This window comes from Leptonychotes weddellii, chromosome 4 (genome assembly GCF_054177405.1).
Source record: "Leptonychotes weddellii isolate Sample4059 chromosome 4, ASM5417740v2, whole genome shotgun sequence".
NCBI classification, from domain to species: Eukaryota; Metazoa; Chordata; class Mammalia; order Carnivora; family Phocidae; genus Leptonychotes; species Leptonychotes weddellii.
Genome location: NC_138372.1, coordinates 137,364,489 through 137,387,161, shown reverse-complemented (window position 1 = coordinate 137,387,161; position 22,673 = coordinate 137,364,489). Strand labels below are relative to the sequence as shown.

The 22,673-nt window shown below is 35.9% G+C and overlaps 1 protein-coding gene across 1 annotated transcript in view; it reads right to left on the bottom strand.

The window, feature by feature from the left end:
- The window catches only part of VPS13B (vacuolar protein sorting 13 homolog B), a 743,427-nt gene that overhangs the window by 181,795 nt on the left and 538,959 nt on the right, over nt 1–22,673 (bottom strand). Inside the window, exon 34 of the mRNA XM_081817134.1 lies at nt 9,239–9,376. Within this exon, the coding sequence (XP_081673260.1) occupies nt 9,239–9,376 (138 nt within the window). The remainder of the gene's footprint in view (nt 1–9,238; nt 9,377–22,673) is intronic.

Sequence of the window (22,673 nt, the reverse complement as noted above, 5' to 3'; positions counted from 1 at the left end):
AGAGAATCTGTTGCTTCTCTAATTTAAAAGTGGTTCTTTCAAGTATGTATTGGATTCTTCTTCCCTTTTTCTTAGCACCCATGTTGATCTTTTCTCTTTGTTAGTTTACCTAATTCTTCTCTCAACTGGATTCCTCTTGTGAATATTTAAGTATGAGAAAACCCAAGTCCGTTCATCATAAAAGCAAAATCCCCAAACCATGATCCCAGATGCTCTTTCATATACTACCCTTTATTATTACTCTTCACAAATTTCTCAAAGGAGTTATTTATACTCTCTGCTTCTACTATTTTTTTCCCTCTTGTTTACCTCAATGCATTCTAGACTATTTCCTATCCAGGTTAACCTGATGGGGGAAAGCACTTGTAGTTACAAAGTCTACAAATCTACTAGATATTTTCAATTTCTCATCTTTCTGTGTCTCAAAGTGCTAATGATTTGGCTTCTTGGACATTATACTTTTCAAATTCTCCTCTTAGCCCACAATTTCCTCCTGGCCAGTAAAATCCTGATTGGACTTCCTCAAGATGCACTCTTAGGTTCTTTTCTCTATTTCCTCTCTACTCTTTCCTTGAGTAATCTCTCATTCAGGCCCATGGATGGACTTAAGAATCTGTATCCCAAAGATTCTAAAACATTCGATCCTTTATCACTTGTCTTGGTCTCATGAGCTCCAGATCTGTATGAGTAACTGCCATAAACTCAACACATCCAAGACAAAACTCATTATCTCTCCATACTCTCACAAATGAAAACCAAACCAAACCAAAAACAATGTGGTTCTCTTCAAGTATTTTTATCTCAGTAATCAGGATTACCACCTGTCTTAGTTTGGGCTGCCGTAACAAAATACCAGAGCCTGGTGGCTTAAACGACAGAAATTTATTTCCCCACATTTCTAGAGGCTGGAATGCTGAGATTAGGGTGCCAGCATTATCAGCTTCTGGTAAAGGCTCCCTTTCTAGCTTGCAGATGGCCACCTCCTCAATGTGTCCTCACATGGCAGAGCGGGGGAGACAGCAAGTTCTCTGGTGTTTCTTCTTGTAAGTGTACTATCCCATCATGGGGGAGCCCCAACCCTCATGACCTCATCTAAACCTAATTAACTCCCAAAGGCCCCATCTCCAAATACCATCATAGTGGGTATTAGAGTTTCAACATAGGAAGTTTGTGGGGACAAAATACCATCCATCCAGTTAAACCAGTCAGAGACCCAGAAGCCATGTTTAAATTTTCTCCCTTACCCACTATCTCCCTACTCTATTACCATAGATTTTGCCTTCCCAATATCTACCAATTCTTTCACTTCTCCCTATTTCTTATCACCATTCCCCATCCAACTTATAATTACCTCTCACCAGGACTACTGCAATATTCTCCTAATTGCTCCCTTCCATCTACTCTAGCCCCTCTTAGTGTTCTCTGCCCTGAAAATAGAGTTACCTTTTCAAAATGCAGATATAACCATATCAACACACACACCTCCTCCCTCCCCGACCACATACATGTCCTGCTGACAGCTCTTCAATGGTTCCTCACTACTCTTAAGATAAAAATCCTAAAATCCTTGATTATGGCCAACAAGGCCTAGTCTCTGCCTCTCTTTATAGCCTCACCTCATAGCACTGGTTCCCTCACTCTTCCCTGTTTTCATTTCCTGTAATCTGACATGACACCACTCTCCATACTGTCTTTTGCACATATTCTCCCAGAAATCCACTCTCCCCTCTGCAGTCCTTGGTCAACCCCCCTGTATCCTGTGCAAATCAGCTGCAGGGTCAGTTACTCTGAGAAGCTTCCCTGAATCTCCACTCTTATGAGTCCACAGAACTTCACGACACGTATATTAGTTTATCATTATATATTACTTTGTTTGACTATTTGGCCAAATAGTCTGGTAGACTGGTAGACAATTCTGTCTTTTCTACCAGATAATGTGCATTTCTTGAGAGAGGGGACTGCTTAGAACAACACTGGGCATATTGCAATTGCTCACAATATGTGGTATGAAAATAAATGAAGAGTTCCGTTAAGGATTACAGCCATCATTTTAGAACTTAAAGGACTCTTAAAATAGCTCTCTTACGTTATGGAAGAAAATATTGAGGCTCAAAGAAGTAAAGTAATCTTACTTAGGATCACCTGCTTAGTGATAGCTAAGCCAGATGACACCAGATTAGAGAGAGCCTTGAGGGCTGAGGAGAACTTTGACCAGATGAACTGAGGGAGCTGGGTGGTCAACATCATAGGAGTTTGGCAGGGGAAGCTCATTTAACAAGGGCATAGGGGACAAGAGGACGAGTGAGGAAAAGGAGAATCTGGAGGGAAGGCTGCAGGTAAACAGACTGAGGAAGTAATTAGGGCATAAACCTAAACTAGGGAGGTAGTAGACATAATGGAGGACCATTTCAAAGGACAAACGAAGAGGACTTGGAATTAAAAAGAAAAAAGGATGAATCAAAGGTGTCAGTAAAATTGTGACAAAACATGACTGGAATAATACTGCTAGCACTAGCACATGTCAAGAAATTTGAAGACTATACTAAGGGCAGGAATGAATAAGGAGAGGAGAGAAAAATAGTTTAATTTAATGTGAACATACTGAATTTTAAATAACTAAACACATCTAATAGGCAGATGGAGAAATAGTTCCATTGTTGGGTAAGTCAAAACCAGGGCTAGGCATTTGGGAGTTGTTAGCATAAAAGAGACAGCTGAGGTTACTGTCTGCAGAGAGAGGGGGACAGAAGGCCCCACACCATGGCCCCGGGAAGGCACAGGAGGGAGAGGTAGGGGAAGAAGACCGGCATGCAAGCACAAAGTTGCAAGGCTACAGTTAGGGAGAAGCCAAATAATGTTCTCTTTTTCTTCCACCTTAGTTGGCTGCATGATCCCAGAAAGATATCCCCCCAATTACCGCCATTCTCTTCAGTAGAAGAAATAATCCTGACAGAACTGGACCACATGAAGAAATAAGGAATCTAGATAATTGCCATACCACTGACTTCCTGGCAGGAGACCTTGCACTGCCTCTTACCATCTGGCCACACCCACAACCAGCTTCTGTGACCCTCTAGATCCCATTACTTAGCCAAGTATAGTCCCCTGGAGGCATCGCAGTCAGCCTGACTTTCAAAGAAGACTTAAAGTCCCTTCACTCTACAGTATTGGTAAGGAATTAATATGGCTTACTGGTTCTACAGTGAAAAATTTGGTATTAAAACCAGGTTGTTATAGGAATAAGAGAAAAAAGTTTATTAAAAAATTAATTAAAAGTCATACACTTTTCTCATTTCTTCCAAAGGTACAAGTTAGAGTTGAAAGAGTAGGGTTGAAATAATGAAAGACTTTCCTGGGTTTTAAAATTCTTGGTCCATGCCCTATTTAACACCCTGACATCAAGTTTACCATTTCATTTTGATAAATCATGGGGAAAATAAACTATGATAATATAATGCTGACACTGCAAATTGGAACCCATAAAACTGGGGAAATGTAAAAGTCAAGGTTCTTATAGTTTTATTGACGAGTTTACATTTCTTAAATGTAGAAGATAGCCTGCTAGTATGGCTGTAAAATTGAATTAAGATAGAGACAGAACTCGAGGGCATGGGCCTTGGCTCCATTTCTGGAAAGAGAAAAGAGGCAACGGGTTAACTATCAGGGCAGCATTAAGAGAAATTAATTAAAATGAGCTCCTTAAGATGCTTTCTTTCACACTGAAATCTTCTTGTGTTTAAATATTCTGTTACTTAATCTTCATCCTCCAGAAAATGTCAGGAGGTTATTTGGGTCATCTTTTTTAGATATCTTAGTTCCTCTGAACAAGTACTTTCAAGATATATCTGAATTAATCCCCACTGAGTAATAAATTCAGTAATAAAAGAATATAAAAGCAGAATTCACCAAGAAAAATAAAATCTTTAAAAAAAATTTCAAAAATACACATCTGGAGGTAAACAACTTAAAATCTCTACTGTCTATTTACATAAACCTATTTGAATGGTGTGCTACTGTATCTGAGAAGTTTTTTTAAAGTAATATTTTATATTACTTAATAAGTATATTAAAATATGTATATATTTTCATTCAAATCAAAGAAGTTTATGGAAATAGGATTACACTAAGATGTTTAGAAATTTTTTATTTTTTTTATTTATTTTTATTTTTTTTTTAAAGATTTTATTTATTTATTTGAGAGAGAGAATGAGAGAGAGAGAGAGTACATGAGAGGGGGGAGGGTTAGAGGGAGAAGCAGGCTCCCTGCCGAGCAGGGAGCCCGATGCGGGACTCGATCCCGGGACTCCAGGATCATGACCTGAGCCGAAGGCAGTCGCTTAACCAACTGAGCCACCCAGGCGCCCCTGTTTAGAAATTTTTTAAAAGTAAAAATTAAAATCACTGCAACCTATAAAACAGTAAGTTAATCCGTAAAATGTAAGAAAACAGTGTTCAAAATAGGATTACAACCCATTAAAAGTCAAATTTTTAAAACAAAAATTAAATAAAACCAGAGCTGACACCATCCAAAGCCAGAATGAAATTAAAACGACATGAAAACTATACAGGCAAATTAATGAGCAGGTTAAACAGGGAGAGACTAAAGAAATGATTTTTCAGAGGAAAAGAATTCAGCGGTTATGTATTTCATCTAGAGATACCAGGTATACCGTACACGAGAATAAATGTGAAATTGCAGTCATAACTGTGTTTGATACAACCACGTTACTTAAATTATAAGAAGACTGCAGTATGCTAATTAATTTATTACAAAACATAAATGATGTGGTAATGTTCTCCCAATTTGGCACAGATTTTTCTTTGTCGTCATTTCAATGTCATTTCATTAAATGTCATTACAGTGACAGTGTTCAAAAATATGTCTGCAAAGGAACAATGAAAAAAATACCAGGGAGCTCAAATGTTTTTACAAATGACCCTGAGTTAATTAGAAAAATATGCACCCTTCCCAGTTCTTCTTCTCACGTGTCAGCTCTCATTAAATTAAAAAAAAATCTTTTCTCATTTCAAAGTTAAGGAATCCTATGGCTAACAAAACTTTTAAACTGGGATCAAGTGGGCACATTCCTACGTTTCTGTATGATGTCATACCAAGCAGTTCACAGCTGAATTTGAATTTGCGAGAACTATGAATGATTTTTCAATATAAGAAGTATCTGATCAAATGCTAATTTTTTCTCTATAGGCTAACTGTGCTGGAACAGGTGGCCCTGCTTTCAATTATGGAGGGCTAGCATGCCAGTGTGAGGCCTGGATTAGTTCACCTTCTCACGGGGAATTCTCCTCGGTTGGGAATGGATTTATTATGGCTTCACACATGGAATAGAGCTCATGTCAGCTGAGGGCAGTGACACATCATATGATTCAAATTAACCTGCTGTGGACTGTTCCGCAGGGCTTAGATTGTGTATTAAAATGACGACATTTTAAAAACAGCTTGAAAGAAACCAGGATTGCTGAACTGCAATGGTTCCAATTTGTTCCAACTAATCTATCACCTGCTGGAGATATTATTCTAGTGGGTTTCTGGTAGCTGCTGCTTTCCAGGTTTCTCCAAGCCACTGACCTTGCTAATGGGTACAACTGTTGCCTCTGAAGGAAGGAGATGGGGGTGAGAGAGCTTTGAAGGGCTTTTCTGATGTGGAAGTTGGGACCTACCATTTGCTCTGAGGTACTATTAAGTGAACAGAGGAAATAAGGGAATACTCAAGAACTTTTGAATTATTTTTCCAAAAACAAGGGCTAAAGAGCAGCATTTGTATCACATTGTTTAGATAAATAATCCCTGCAAAATAAATCCGTAAGGCTGAATTCAAAAGCTGTTAAGTTTTCACCTTAAGAAGAAAACTTAAGGTTAGGTAGTTATAATCAGTATTTTCTGTATTCTTCAGGGTCGTAACTTTTATTGCTGCTGAAATGTTAATTCAGGAGCAAGAAAAGAATAAAAGTATACCATTTTAGAGCTGTAGCATAAAACTCTGGGAATGATACTTAAATAGGAAGTGCATCTAGATTAAAAAACTAATGTTAGCAAAAGATTCTTAATGGTAACACCACATACAAAAGACTATTTTTTTAAAGGAAGGGAATGACATTGGGGAATATTATAAAGCTGAAGCTTGTTTCCCTTGTCTCAGCATAAATAATATTCCTCTTAGTACGCCATTTTCTAAAATCTGGAAACAAGATAATTTTCTTGAGTTACCAAAAATCTATAAAATAAGACACTCTATGGTAAGAAGTACTTTATGTGTCCTGTATTTCTATTGATCTCTAAATTAATATAGAGTGGCAATTTGGCTGTGTAGTAAGAGAATATGATTAGTCTATGGACTAACATCTTATATACTTTACATGACAAATTATTTACAGTAAGGAAATTTTTGTCTAAGATAGTAAATTCTGGAGCAGTTCAAAGATGTTAGGTTAGTATGTAGTGGAATCCCACACAACTGATATACCATTCAAACTAATCTTCCCTCAAATACTTTATGAAAGAAAACTACTCTTGGTTAAAATGTTTTAGACTTTGAAGAACTTAAACCATTAATTAGACACTGTATTTGATTTTTCATAATAAAAGTACAATTTAAAAAACCACTTATCATTCTTTCTATCATTCCCCTCTCCTGTGCCCCAAAATATCTGCAGTTTGGTCCTCAATAGCCGTGTGTGTGTGTGTGTGTGTGTGTGTATCTGTATTCATTCATTCATGAATCATATAAAAGCTTTTTACAAAAGTGTAGTCTCCAGCACCAATCCCACTTTACCTGGGAGCTTGTTAGAAATGTAGAATTTCATTCCCACCTTCTAGAACTATTAAACTATTTGCATTTTAACAAGCTTACCAGAGATGCTTCAAATGCACACTCAAGTCTGAGAAGCGCTACTATAAAATAACACTTTCAATCCATTTGTTCAAAAGTTGAATCTCCAGATAGATTATCACTCTTATTGAATAAACATTAAATAAGGAATGGCATATACGTAATTTCTAACTTAAAGAAGTGTAAGAAACACAAAAGTATAACTATTTAAAAAAAATCACATCTCTAATAGTCACATTAAATGCTAGAATTATAAACATAATTTTTCATTCATTCATTGACATTTCTCCTGAAATGTAATTTCTTTGGTTGCCATGAAAATATACATAATTATGGATTTGTAGATCCCATTCTTTAACAAATCAACCAAATATAAACTAGAAGGGAACTTTCTAGCCAAAGTGAGTGAAAGACTGTGCCTAAAAACAAAAAAAATCTGAAACTAAAAAAGAGAAGAGGGAAACCCAAGTTTCTTTCTCACTTCTTCATGAACTAATCATATGTTCTTACACAATTTCACCCATTCTCACATGTTCAGTCTTTTACATGTGAACAACTCTGAAGTCAGGAAGTGCCTTGAAATGGATATAATAAGAAAGCACTGTATCATAGTTTAAATAGCAGATATTTTTTCTTTTTTCTTGGTACATAAAATGTTTTTTCCTACAATTGATGATGGCTTGGATTCAATGAAATATGGTATTTCACACTCACTAGCCAAGTACTAGACTCACATTACTCTCAATCTATCCATTACCTCACCCCAAAGACTTCTTCCAACTTTAATGACTCTCTTAGCTTTCATCATTAGCTTCTTGCTTTCCTTTGAGTCTTTAAAACCATGTCTAGATACTTATAATGATTAGAAATAGTTCTTCATACTTCTATACCTTTTAAATCCCAGCACCGGGAAGAACAGGGCCCCAGGGAAAGGGGCAGTGTAGGTGGCTTTAGGCTCTCTTTACTCCAGACATGATGACAAGTGGCCTTCAATCTGTGGCCACGGCTCATGAGTGCATTGGTCTGCCATGACACACACTGAACCAGGTCCATGCAGGGATATTTTTCACTCATCAAAATTCACACGTTGCAGAGTATTGCTAGAGATCTCAAGACAGTTTAACACCATTGTTTTAAATTCTTAATGAAGAAACTAATATTTTTTGATGACTAATACGTTTTGAAGCACTGTAAATATAAATGAAAATGCAGTAATTTTTATTAAATAGTTAAGATCTCATTGAAGTGAAGGAAGAATAATAAAAAGAAGAGGAGGAGGAACAGGACATGAAGGGAGAAGAAACAGAGCAGGCAAAAGAAAGAAGAGGAGAAGGAGAAGAGAGGAGAAATCTATGGCTGTGCTAAAATTAGTGCAGTACAGAAGTGATCTAGGTCTTTGGAGTCATAAAACCTGGTAGAAGAAATAGAGCAGGCAAAAGAAAGAAGAGGAGAAGGAGAAGAGAGGAGAAATCTATGGCTGTGCTAAAATTAGTGCAGTACAGAAGTGATCTAGGTCTTTGGAGTCATAAGACCTGGGTTTGAATGGCTCCACTGCCATTCCTTCACAGTTTTAAGTCTTAACTTTCTAATTCATAAAACAGGCATAATTATAGTGCCTCCTCCTTGGGTCTATATGAGTATGTAAAGCACTTAATACCTGGTACTGATAAGCACTCAATACATTTTGATAACCGTATCTATCTATCTAAAACTGAGTGTTAATTTCTCAAGCACACTGTTAAGTATTTGAAATAAGTATACTTATCCAATTGAATATACCCATGTCTATTATCTTATGTAGATATATCGTGTATCTCATCCATCCATCCAACCACCTACCTATTTTATTCTTTTTGTTTACAGTAAGGAGACTGAGGCATAGGAGATTAGATCAACTGCCTAAGGTCACACAGTTAGCAGAAAAGGTAGAAATAAAGTCTTGGGTCTTTGGCTTACAGTCAATATTCTTTAATTGATAACTACTTTTTTGTCAGACCAAAGGTAATTTTTTTCTAAAGATTTTATTTATTAATTTGAGAGAGAAAGAGCACGAGTTGGGGAGGGCCAGAGGGAGAGGGAGAAGCAGACTCCCCGCTGAGCAGGGAGCCTGACTTGGGGCTTGATCCCAGGACCCCGAGATCATGATCTGAGCCGAAGGCAGACGCTTAACCAACTGAACCCCCCCGGCGCCCTAGACCAAAGGTAATTTTTAATGCATATTAATATTTGCCTTTTAATCTCTAGAATGGGCAGCCTGAGAAGAATACACTTCTGGAAAACGAACTATTCATTTTTTGCAAGGAATGTCACAATTACTAACAGACCCTAAGTACATGTTAATATACTCACATGAAAAAAATGTATACACATTTGAATTATGACTTTCTTACCTGGTCCATTAAGAAAGTCTTTAATTTGTAGCGTTACCAGGGAGGGTGGAATACCACTTTTGCTGTCTATATCTCCAGGCACTGTCTGCAGCCAAACTGTGCAGTAATCAAGGGCTTCAGGCAGAGTCTTCCCGGGATCTGAAGTGACAAAATTGAAATTAAAAATGTCACACACATCACAAACATCTCATTTTGGTGTAAGAGCTTTAGCTGACAATAAGAAAAAATGGTTAAATTCACTTCTGTAACCTCCATTGATTCATCTGTTTGTACATATCCTTGTCACACAAGTACTCACATGGACAGAGAGAAGCTCTCTCTCTACATTGGAATGATGAAACCATGCTTTCCAGAGCCAGGCCAAAAAGGAAACGACATTTCAAATCTTAACTCGTATTATCTTTGAATGAAGGTAAAGTTTCTGTACTCTGAGCTGCTGTTAATAGTTGTATAGTTGGATTTCTTTTCCTTTTTTTTTTTTTAAACAGGATGTTGGAAACAAATTAAAGAAAGAAGGGCAAGCTTTTTAGCTTAAAAAAAGGCAAATATATGTTCAAAGATGCAGTGGATTAGTACTACTTAGGGTCTATTTGATCTGTTTCAGAGTTTTACTGACATTACAATCACTTTTTACTGCTAGGCTTTTGAAGTTAACTTCAGTAGCTTTCCCATAACCCTCTTTAATGATAAAAATTGGTCAATCTTTTATTAGTCCCAATTATAACTAAATCTTGACTTTTTTCTGTTTTGACTTTTTCTGTTACTGTGTATTTTTTACTTTTTTCTGGTTTATATAGTACATTCTTTAAAAAGTATTTTTTAGCTATTGGTGAATGCAAACTGAATTTGCTTTTTACTGCTTGGCAATCCAGTTTTTTTTTTTTTTTGGCAATCCAGTTTTTATTGAAATAGCTCTTTAAATAAAACGACTGCTGTATCTTGGCATACAATGTAGTAGGCTTTTAAAAAAACTTCTAAATATTCACAGTTTTTCTTTAGTTTCAAGATTGTTTTATTCTCTATGTTTTAATAGCCTCTGAATGTCAATTTTATAGGGATGTTCTTGCCATAGAGTCCATCTATTCACCTTTCAGTCGATTTGAAATGTGTTATTAAAGTGTTATTTATTTTAAGTTTTATTGATTGGATTGCTTTCAAGAATAGCATTTACATACAGTGTATTATATTCAACATATGGTTATATAGTATTACTGTCATATGTGAACTGGGCATATAAATTGTGCCTTGGAATTTGTATTTCTTGACCTTATCATGTGATTCTTATGAAATTTGGCACTTATGAACCTTTATGTGATTTCAAAGAAAACACTGAAAGCAATTGATTGTGACATTAGATCTACGTGGTAAAGATCAAACACCAAGCTAGTGCATTCTTCTCTTTTTATATGATCAGTGAATTTCAAGCAGTGAGAATATGCATAGTAGATCAATTACACACTAACACTATACTATTCTCTCTTTCAAATATAATGGTCAAGTGTCGTGAAATAATAGCAAAAGTCTATTGCTGGTAGGATCTATAATCAATTTGTAGGAGCTATGTAACTTTACAGGACCTGAGTGTCTACTTCTAGAGTCCCATCTATGTAGCCATCATCAAGAAGCAGTTATTATCAAGTAAACGGTACTGTGCTAGACCTGTATGAGGAGGCTTAATTCTTCATTTTGAAGAGAATACAAGCTAAAGAGAGAACAATGACCTAACAGAGAAAACAGACCTAAGTGATGTAACTAAATAAATAATGGACAGAGAGGAATTAAACTGATGTAGAAATTACCAGCATGATAAACACAATTAGCAGAAAAGGTAGACATAAAGTCTTGGGTCTTTGGCTTACAGTCAATATTCTTTAATTGATAACTACTTTTTTGTCAGACCAAAGGTAATTTTTTTCTAAAGATTTTATTTATTAATTTGAGAGAGAAAGAGCACAAGTTGGGGGAGGGCCAGAGGGAGAGGGAGAAGCAGACTCCCCGCTGAGCAGGGAGCCTGACTCGGGGCTTGATCCCAGGACCCCGAGATCATGATCTGAGCCGAATAAATAAAACTTAGGATGAACAAACAAGTTATTGGGATCACATATTCAAACTTGTGTGACAGAAAAGGGATATCATTAATATAAAGAGCTCATATAGTCAATATAGATATTAATAGAGAAAAATGGGTAAAGAATAAGCAATTATTAAATGAAGAAATTAATAAAGCAAATAGAGATGAAGAAAACAAATGGCATATAAACATTTTAAAATATAAACATTATGAGATACTAAATCTTAGTAATAATCAAAGAAAAATTTTTTTAAACAAGTAGAATTTTTCACCTATCAGATAGGCCAAGACTAAAAAACTGATAATGGCTGTGTAGCTTGCGCACGTGCGTGCATGCACACACACACACACGCGCGTGCACACACATACTGTAGAACTGCTAATCATAGTAAACAGCAGAAAACAACTTAGACGTTCATCAACGGATTGATGCTTAAATAAACAACAGTGATCCATAGAACTGTTTAGAAGACTCAAGAAGATCTATATGTACTGACATAGTAAAAGCCATCTTACATTGTTAATAGTAAAAAACAAAGCAGGTTAAGCATCTTTTCATATACTGGCCATTTGATTCCTCTTCTACAAAATATTTACTTATTCTTTTTTTTATTAGTTAATGAGTGCTATGTTAATTAGTTAATGTCGTATGTAGCAAATATTTCCTCTTGGGATGGTAGTTGTCCTTAAAATAAATTCTGATGCTTTTTGCAAGCATACTTTTTTATAGATGTGAACAAAAATCTATTAACTTTTATTTAATGGCTTTATCCCTAGGTGATTACATATTTTCCTGTAGTTTCTTCAAGCATTTTTAACATTTTGGTTTTACCTTTAGCTATTTAATCCTTCTAGAGAGCACCGTTTTATGAAAAATAGGAAAAAATGCTCAGCCTGACAATCAACCACATACAAGTTAAAACAAGAAGTTTTTTTATTCGACAGCTTAGCATAAATTAAAAAGATTGATAATACCTTGTATGGGGGAGAAAGAGAAGAAATGGATCTTCCTATGTAAGGTCGATAAGAGTGTAGATATAGTATTTCTGAATGAGGAGGGGAGAGGTTGAAAATGAGTGTCTACCAAAATTCTAAATATCCATGCCCTTGTCATTAGGAAGGCCACACAAAGGACTCTACCTTAAAGAAATAAACCTACCTGCATATATACATATGTACATATTGGAGGATGATCATCTTTAGGATGATCCTAAGCATATAATGATGCATGGACCTATATTCACAGCTGAAGAAAAAACAGGATGACACATCAAGCATCTAAAAAAACTGAAGTGAAGGGGAAAGGGAAAAAGCACTTCAAAGGATATTTTGATGTTCTATTTTCATCAAGGTATAGACGGGGGAAGCACAAAATTCTGATGTGGATGAGGGTTTTCTAAGTAGGGGAGATAGGCTTTGTGCAGGTTGCTTCTCTTTTCATAGAAGTTAGAGGGCCTGGCCATCTGGCACCCAGCCTTGGAGTCTGCACTGGGGCAATTACAGAGGGATATGACTTAATGGAGATGGAATAAACAAACTGGCAATAGTAGGAAGCAGAATGGGAATTAGGAATTTAAAAAAATGTAAAAGTCTAGGAAATCTATCTAAAGAAGCCAAACTTTCAGTGACTGTTTTCCCCCCAAATTACTGGTTTAATGATATTGTTGGTTTAATATGGCTACACAACTGATTAGAAAGTACAGCTGTATTTATAGAGCTGACAGAACAGAATAACTGAATTGAGGAACATCCAGGAAAATACAGGTTGCATGGTTGATGAATACAGAATGTATGACAGGACAGTGGCTATTCTCCCAGTTTTAGCTAAAATCTCTACTTTGGATATGCCTCTAGTCACAGTGGTGAGATGATGTGGAAGTAGTAGCAGAAAGGTCTGTCAGAGTCCCACAGAAATAGCTCAAGTCTGCAAGTCACTATTTCGTCCCTTATGCTCTAATAGCTAGACGATGAGGGGCATGACTTTTAGACTTCCTGTAATGTCTTTGATTTCACTTCTCCTTAATTCCATCATCAAGTCTAGAAAATGGGATTCATATTACACATTCCTCAGGGTCAATGTAGCTGGGAAAGTACCAGATAAACTAAGATTAAAGGAGCCTTTGAATATAATATAAATAGAATGACAAATAGGGATGACTACTTCATACTGGAAGCTCCTTCAGACTTTGACAGTCTTCTTCGCTGTACTTAGCAAACACCTATTTATTTGAGCACAGGAAGCTCTCGGAAAGAGTAAGCTCCTGCTGATGTAGATGAGCACATTTATGCTGTTGTCCCTAAGCCTAAGAAACAGGAGACAGTGGTATCTTATTAGGAGTTACAGAGCGGGGGAAATGGGTCCGAATAAATGACAAGTTGCTCATAGCCATAAATCCTGTTCAAAGTCAGTGAGAATTCACTTCAATAAGACAATGGTACTGACAAAGTTATACAATTTGTTTTCCTTCTTGGTTGACCTGGCCTCCAAAAGAAAATACTTCATCATATCCCGTCACAAAGAACACCCAAAGAGAAGATTCAGGAAGTCTCCAGTCCTTTCACAGATGGATCAAGATATTACTGGCTTTCACAGAGCCTTGTTTCAGATTGTATTGTGTTTGTAGATCACTTTGCCCTTCTTCACAAACCTTCATGTCACTTAACTGCTTGGGAGGTCCTCCTCTGAATCTGATAAAAGTGATCTTTGTCCTGCTGCTCATTATTATTTTTTAACCCTTAGCAAATATTCACAGAGTTAAGTACGTTTTTGCCTAACATTTGAATTATATAAAATATAACATGATTCAGTGTGACCTGTTCTTATTTTCTTTGCAATCTTCAACTTAGCCAAAATTTGTTTTCCAAGCTCACATAGAACAGCTGAATGCTACAGATTTTGTAAGCTTTATTCTACTACTTTATTCTATTCTACTTTATTCTACTCTGCTTTGTTCTACTATGTGGCAGGAATTTTTTTTTTTTTTAGTAATTGAGCTGAATTTTTATGAAGGTCCCAATGAGAAGACATTTCCCCACAGATGTCAGTGATAATTTCCCCATTTTAAAGATTGACATACACTGAATGAAGTCCAGCTCCTTTTACACCAGATACTTCTAAGTGTTAGTCATTGCAGAGACAATCTTTTCATTTCTTTTGCCATGTGAATAATGAACTTTGAATTTTAAAAATCCCAGTGCATAAGAATTTGTTTATTTGAAAGCTAAGTATCTCTTATTTTCTTCCCTACTCTCCCCCTCTTCCCTAACAGTTACTTTTACCAACCTCAGGTTTACAAAGCAATTGATAATCTGTACCTCTTTCTGCTTTCCCTGGGCCACTTTTGTGCTCAAGAACATCTCCATTAAGTATGTTGATTAAGGAAGGCAGAAAGTAATTGCCAAATGGTGATTTCCCCTGGCAGCTCCAGGCAAAGATTTTGTTGTGCAAGATGCAATTAACTATAATCACAATAATGCTTTTGCCCCTTTGATTCAATTTTCTCATGATACCTTTGTCGTTTACATTTTTTTTGTGGAAAATGAGTGCTAATGCAAATAAGAAGCAAAGTCAAGGACACAAAATTTTCCTTTGGTGGAAAGTTCTTGTAAATTTGTGTTTCTGGAAAAAACACTATTAATTGAAATTTGGGGGATGAGTGCTGAAAAATAAACATTTGATTAATTGGGTTTTGGTGTACCTCATTTTAACCATGTTTTCTCCAGTAAGTAGTTTGTCATCTTATTCTCCGTATTAGCTTCTTGCTGTATTAATCTGATCCTGTTGCTGCTTGCAGTTCTGGGTAACAAAATCCTGCTCAATATTATCAACAACTTTGGAAATTATATCATACTTTAATTTCTAATCCCATTGATGCTAATGTTATCATCCCTAAATCATTATGATTAAAATTAATGTGTTCCCTAAACTACTGTTGCAGATTTAAATTTCAGTAACTTTTTGCTCTGATGCCATATTGCACTGAGTTTTCTTTCGGACAGTAGTTCATGATTAAAATATTACAAATTCCTCAGAAGCCTAAAATGCTTATATGATGTAGCACTGCAAATAGCCTGAAGATTTACTTCTGTCTTCATTTTATCAGTTCCACAAAGTCCAGAAGGATCTACTGTTTGTTTGTTTTTTTTTAAAAAGAAAGAAGATTAGATTTTATTCACTCTTTGCAAAGTCTTCAATGACCTGCTATGGTTGCAAGCACGCTGCAGTCTGCCATTTTTAATGGGCCCAGGCCGAAGTCTCATCTATGGCTGCTTTTCTTTTGGTTCTCTTTGGCCTGTGAGGTACACGGGGTTATGCTTACGAAATAACATTTAAGTGATTTTTGATGAACTCTTGAGGGACAACTGGCAGGTGAAACGATACTGTCATATGGAAGAGGTTTATGAAATAGACTGCCATTGACCTAGGACTTACTGAACACAGACAGCCCTACTTTCATTGAGCTTTTTCACATTTTGTTCCATAGGAGAGTTTACATCAGTTTATAACACAGTAGAAAATTCAGGGTAATGAAAAGAACGTGAACTTCGGAGGCAGACAGATCTGGATTTAAGTCCTGACTCCTTAAAGTGGATAAATTTAATTTTAACTTCACGGAGTCCCAGTTTTTTAGTTTCCAAAATGGGGATAATACACTAGATTGTGGGTTGTTGAGAATATTACATCAGATAATATGTGTAACATGGTTTGCCTGGGACATGGCATGGTAAAAGTTCAATGAACAGTCACTGTTTTGTTTCTAAAACACAACCTTTAAAGAAAATAGGAATACGTGTGTGCAGTGTCTTTCAAGTGTCTACTCCTCCCAGTTTTTGTTTTTGCTTTGTAATTTTGAAAAATCTTTTTTATCAATGATCTGAAATAAGAGGAATATAATAGGTAAAAAATAAAACACTCTGTTTATTAGTGGAAATTATACCCAATTTCGATCTTAAAAAACAGAGTAAACTTATTTATATTTAATTCCTAAAATAGTAACTACTTAGGTTTAAAATACTAGTCAATGTATTTTACTTCTCTATTAAATACTCCTGGCTGAGGAGAAATTATTGACCTAACAATTTCCCTGCACTTTGGTTCTGGTAATTATCAAAATTATATTCTTACCTTCTTTTCCATCTCTTGGAAATATCTGGCCTATGTATGAATCAAGGAAGTAAATCATCTGCAAGCCCAAATAGACTCCTTTCCATTTCTTAAACTGGGAGTTCAAGACTCCTTTTAGTAAGGTATCTGGGTATATCAACTTTTACACAAAGAGAAGATTGGAATGACACTTTAAAATCATTTTCAGTGTTCAATAAACATGGTGAGTGCATCAGAATTTCAATTTCACTCAGCTTTCTTTTGTTAAAGAAGATCAAGCAGAGTTCATAGCTAGCCAGAGTAGAAAGGGAGAAAACACCTAAAAAAGAATCAGGGTAGTAGGTGAGGGCTTAGAGAGATTCCCTACTCTCCTATCCTCCCTCCCAGTTCACTGATAAGATATTCCTAGATGGTCTTTTAGCTTAATCCTTTTGTGCCCAGCCAAGAATACACGAAGGTGTTTCTTAATAGAACTTGAATAAAATTTAAAGAAAAGCATCTTTGGAGGCTCTAGATCTATTTACCTCTACCTATGAAATTGATATTGTTAAAGCTCCAAAGGAGCCTCTTTCAAAAGCCACTGGTGTGCTTGGTTTGGCTGAACTCAGCGGATGGACGTGTCCACTCCCTGCAGTGAGAGGTAATAGTCAGAACAGTCACCTTTTGACCACCATCTATAAAAAAAGGCAAAGCTACATACAGGCTTACTGAGTTTTCTCATATTTTCTGTATTTTTTTTATGATCCTTAGTTTAAATGGCTATCTTTTTCTTTCCCCCTTTTTAATGTAGCGACAGAAGCAAATGTAGTCCATAAAGCCCTCAAGATGTCTGAAAATTAAATTGTGAAGGAACCCAGATCCTTAAAACACAGTAACAACTGAACATCAGAGCAGCAAAATCATTCAAGGAACCAATTCTAAATTGCTGTGGATGCAAGGTAAGTGCCACCATCTCCTTGTTGATATCCAGGCATTTGGTCTAAGTTCTGTACCTTGTATCTCCTAAGATGGAAGGGGAACAGGAAGTTTCCTGGTTTGAAATCCCAAGCCTGGAGCCCAAGAGAAGAGGAAGAGGAAGTATTAAAGTGGCTGCTGGGATGTGTGCCCATTGGCTCTTACTTTTAGAACCAAGTCTTCCATATCTTGCTAAAAGGAAGTACACTATTTATATCTGATGATGCTAACCAGCAGATAATAAGTGAAATACCATTTCAATGAATTCCTTTCAACTTATTTTCTATGCTGCTCTGTGGTATTCTTGATCTCTTTCCTATTTGGTTGTTTTCATGTTAATTCTAATGTGGGTTTCAGATGTTTTACAGGACAACATTCGATTAAAATTCAGTGCAAATAAAACCAGGGTGCTGTACAGTAAAAAAAAAAAAAAGCGGTCAGATATATATATACACACAAGGAAGATCAACTTAATCCTAATTTTAAGCCTCTTGTCTGTTCTGAGCAAAGTCTGAGTTCTGTAACATTGAAAATTAATTCAGTGGCTTTAAATAATTCCTCCCATTTCTCATTCATTTTAAGTAAATGCTGATGATTGAGATGGATGCCAAAAGGACCAGGATACTAGTCTTTCTCATGTTCAAAAAGGAAGGTCCGTTAAGCTCTTCCTTCAACTGCTAATAACTACAGAAGTCTGCACTTACAGTTGAATAATATTCCATAGTTCCAAGGCATTTCATAAATATCTCATTTGGAGCTAAGATTAAACCATGAAACTACAAAGACCAAGATATTAGTATACCCATTTTAGAGATAAGGAAACTAAGGCACCAAGAAATTTAGTTATTTGCATCAAAGAATCTTGGTATTAGAGCCAAGACTAAAAGTCAAAATTTCTGCTTTCCATTCCAATACCCTTCCCCATATGTTAATTCCCCCTGCCGGCTGGGTCAACTTCTTATTTAACAGTCTCCCCACAACTCTCCCTCAGTGATACACTAGAGTTCCTCTCACTTATGAGACCTACTAACTTGCTGATTTCTGTCAAAGTAATAATTCCATTTCATATTACTGGCCAGCAAGAAATGTTCCCAGCAGCTAAATTTTCAGATAAATGTTCAAGTTGTGATCATTATGACATTAAAGTCACAGGTTAATTCTAAGCCTTTCCAGAGACATTAGCAAAACCTTTAATTCTAAAGAGACATGTAATTCAATCCTTCCCTTAAAGTCACAATAACTAAATGAAATCAAGATATGATTTATGAGGTGTAAGGAAGGCAGTTTATGATTTTCCAACTGTTGGTTTACTCAGATATCTCTGGCACATTTTCTGCAGACCTATTCATGAAAGGGTAAAGAAGCCAATTACTGTAACTGAAAATTTCCAAACTACACAATAGCCATAAATTGCACTAAAATGATGTGAATTTTTTTGGCTAATTACAACCATTATTTTAAACTCGACTTAAAGATGTTAACAATGTTGATAAAAGCAACAACGACAATATTAACATTCCTGGAGCCCTGTGCTACACACTTAGCTAAGAGCTCCATACACATCATTTAATTCTCACATCAGTTCTAGGAGGTTGCTACCAGTGTTCTCCACATATTCTAGATAAGGAGCAGAGGCTGAGAGAGATGAACTAACTTGTCTGAGGTCACACAGCTGTTAAGCGGCAGGGTTGAGATTAGAACTCAGGGCTGACTGACTCCAAATCTTGAGCTCTTATTGCACTCTATTCCATGTTTGCCTCTTAACTAGATCTGAAGTCAAAGATGTAATATTTATAAGACTTTAAAATGTGGAAAGTATCCCATAATATAGATAACATGTTGTGGATATTTCTGTCATACACAGAAATGTGTGATTCCCTGATCTTTCAGTATAAATTCTAATCAAGTTTAATTTCTGTATTTTAGTATAGCCGATGTTTGAAAAATTACAGTAAGGTAAGGAAGCTGTAGGATGAAGCAACTGTCTTCAAATTGGTTAGTTCCTGTCACACGATGAGTAATAAGCTACTGGACTAACTGACTATGTGCTGAGGAAGTACGGGGGTTAGTTAAATTTCTTCAGAGTGGTTCAACTCCTTCACAATTGACCAGATGGCGCAGTCATTTCTTCAAAAACAAACAAAAAGCCCCAAACAAACAAGAAGAAAAATGACTTTTTAAGTCTGCCCTGGGAGGCATAGTCAAGATATGAGGCAATTTCAAATCTGGACTCCAGTACCTTAAACAAAATAAATATCAAATTTTAAATATTTATAAACACAACTGATATGATTATGTTAAAAACAACTACATACATCTTTATTTAAATGAGAACTGCCAATATTACAGCTGCTGCATATAAAGGTGCTGGCAGAAGATTTCATTTCTGTTAGAGGTTGCTCCAGGTAAGGACGTGGGAAAGCCCACTGTCACATTATTTTAACATTTTAAAAAGAAACTTGTTGACTCACAGATGTATTATCTACCTGGACCAGATGGAAGATCCTGTTTAGGTTATTAATATTAATAGTCATAAAAGAAATTCAAGTTGGTAATTTAGGTTTTAGATAACCTGCCATATTTTTAATTATGGAGGGTAAATCAAACCACCATATATACACTTACAGGTATAGCTGGCATAATTTAAGATCACTAAATTATGAGGATTGGGGATTATACTTTTTTTAAGCTTTCAAAATTATAAGCAATTGTCATCACTTCTGTTTCACTTCAGTTTTCTAAAAAAAAAAAAAAAGATGTAGGTATAGGTACAAATACAGATTCCATTTGTCTATTCTGGGTAGCCTCTCATAGAATTTAGGTTTTTAAATAGGTATGTACATAAATGGTATATATAATATACACAGACGTATGTATCAGTCACATGTGCTGAGAAGCCAGATTGACATGAGGGACAATGAATTTCACAGCATTTCTAACTTCTAACTTGATTTTAAAATATATGAAAGGATATCCCTCAGGACCACAGAGAAAACACAATTACTATCCTTTGAGTATCTGAACATGTTCTTTGCTTAATGGTGACAAGGGCAGAATCAAGTTAATTCTGACAATTCCCTGGGAGCAGTTTATTCATTACAATATATTAACCAACTGATCTGTGCTCAAAGATGTAAAGATATTAAAGTATCACTTTTGGAGGAAATCCTGTATTAAGTTTCTCAGAAAACTACATCTTGGCTAATAGACTACAAAACAGTTTTATTATTTTAAAATTGCAGGACTTCTGGTGCCAGCCAAAATTGTAATAAGCTCACTGCAACCTAACTCTCACGCTGCTTACAATCAAAAAGTTGAGAGAAAATACAAAAAACAAAGGCCTGAGGATTGGAAAAAGTAAACAAGAACAATGCAGATTGGGGAGGGGAGTCAAACTTGCAGATGTGACCTCTATAGTGGTGGGTTTCCCATTTTGTTTTGTTTTCCCTCTTTTCTCTACCTTGAGAGTGAGTCTTAGGTTGTGGTGGACAGTGATGGCAAGAACAGCCAAAAGTCCTTATGTCTGGGAAATAAGGCCCCTGTGGTTTCAAGGGTATAAGAAAACCTGCTGCCTTTTCTCTTTTTTTTTCCCCTGGTTTTGTCCCAAGGGTGGGCACAGTGAGCGGGGATGAGTGGGGGGGGGGGGAGGATAGGGAGTGCAATGGCTGGGCCGTGGCCATAGTGACACAGCATTTAAGACTCTAGCAGTTGTTATAACTGTGCTTCATGAGGTAAGGTAAACATGTTTGAAATGAGTGGAAATATAGACATTCTCTGAAGAAATAAAAACTACAGAAAAGAACCAAATAAAATTTTTAAACTGGAATATTCAATAGAAATTATTTAATATGAAGAACAGAGAAGAAGAAAGAACATAGGAAAAAAGAAAAAAAAAGAATGGAGTCTCAGGGATCTGTGGAATAATTATAAAAAGTTTAATGTTGGTGTCCCCCCCCCAAAAAAAAGAAGAGGAAGACTGGTGCAGAAAAATATTTAAAGAAATAATAGCTAAGATGTTTCTGAATTTAGTTTTAAAAAGCATACAGTTACAGAGTTAAGGAGCTCAGAGAACCTCAAACAGGATAAATTCAAAGAAATCAAGCCCAGACACATTATAATCAACCTTCAGAAAACCAAATATAAAGAAAAAAAGAATCTTGAAAGCAGCTAGAGAAAATCAACACATTACATATTTGGAAACAATGATTGTGATTACCATGGATTTCTCATCAGAAACCACAAAGGAAAGAAGACAGTGGAACAATATCTATAACGACTCCACTAAAAAAACACTATTAGAAGTAATAAATGAAGTCAGTAAAGTTGCAGTATAAAACATTAATATATAAAAATATGTGTGTGTTGTGTTTCTATACACTAATAATCAAAGTGGCAGAAAGAGAAATCAAGGAAACAAACCCATTTACAATTGCATCAAAAAGAATAAAGTACCTATGAATAAATTTAACCAAGGATGTAAAGGATCTGTACACTGCAAACTATTAGACATTGATGAGAGAAGTTAATAATGATGCAAATAAATGGAAAGATATTCTATGTGCATAGACTGGAAGAATTAATATTATGAAAATGTCCATACCACCAAAACAATCTACAAATTCAGTGCAATCCCTATCAAAATTCCAATGACATCTTTCACACAACTAGAACAAATAATCCTAAAATTTGTATGGAACCACAAAAGACCATGAATAACCAAAGCAATCCTGAGAAAGAAGAACAAAGCCAGAGGTATCAGGCTCCCTGATTTCAAACTATATTACAAAACTACAGTAATCAAAACAGTAGGGCACTGGCATTAAAAACAGACACATAGATCAACGGGATATTAGAAAGCCCAGAAATAAACCCACGCATATATGTTCAACTAATGTTCAGCAAAGGAGGCAAGAATATACAACTGGGAAAGGGTGGTCTCTCCAGTAAAGGGTGTTGGAGAAAACTAGATAGCTACATGCAAAAAGAATGAAACCAGACCACTATCTTACACCATATATAAAAATCAACTAAAAATGGTTTAAAGACTTAAATGTAAGACCCCAAACCATAAAATTCCTAGAAGAAAACACAGACAGCAAGCTCCTTGATATCAGTCTTAGTGATGTCTTTTTAGATCTGACTCCAGAAACAAAGGAAACAAAAGCAAAAATAAATGAAGGACTACATCAAACTAGAAAGCTTCTGCACAGTGAAGGAAACCACTGACAAACTGAAAAGACAACCTACCGAATGGGAGAAGGCATTTGCAAATGATACATCCAACAAGGGGTTAATATCTAAAATAC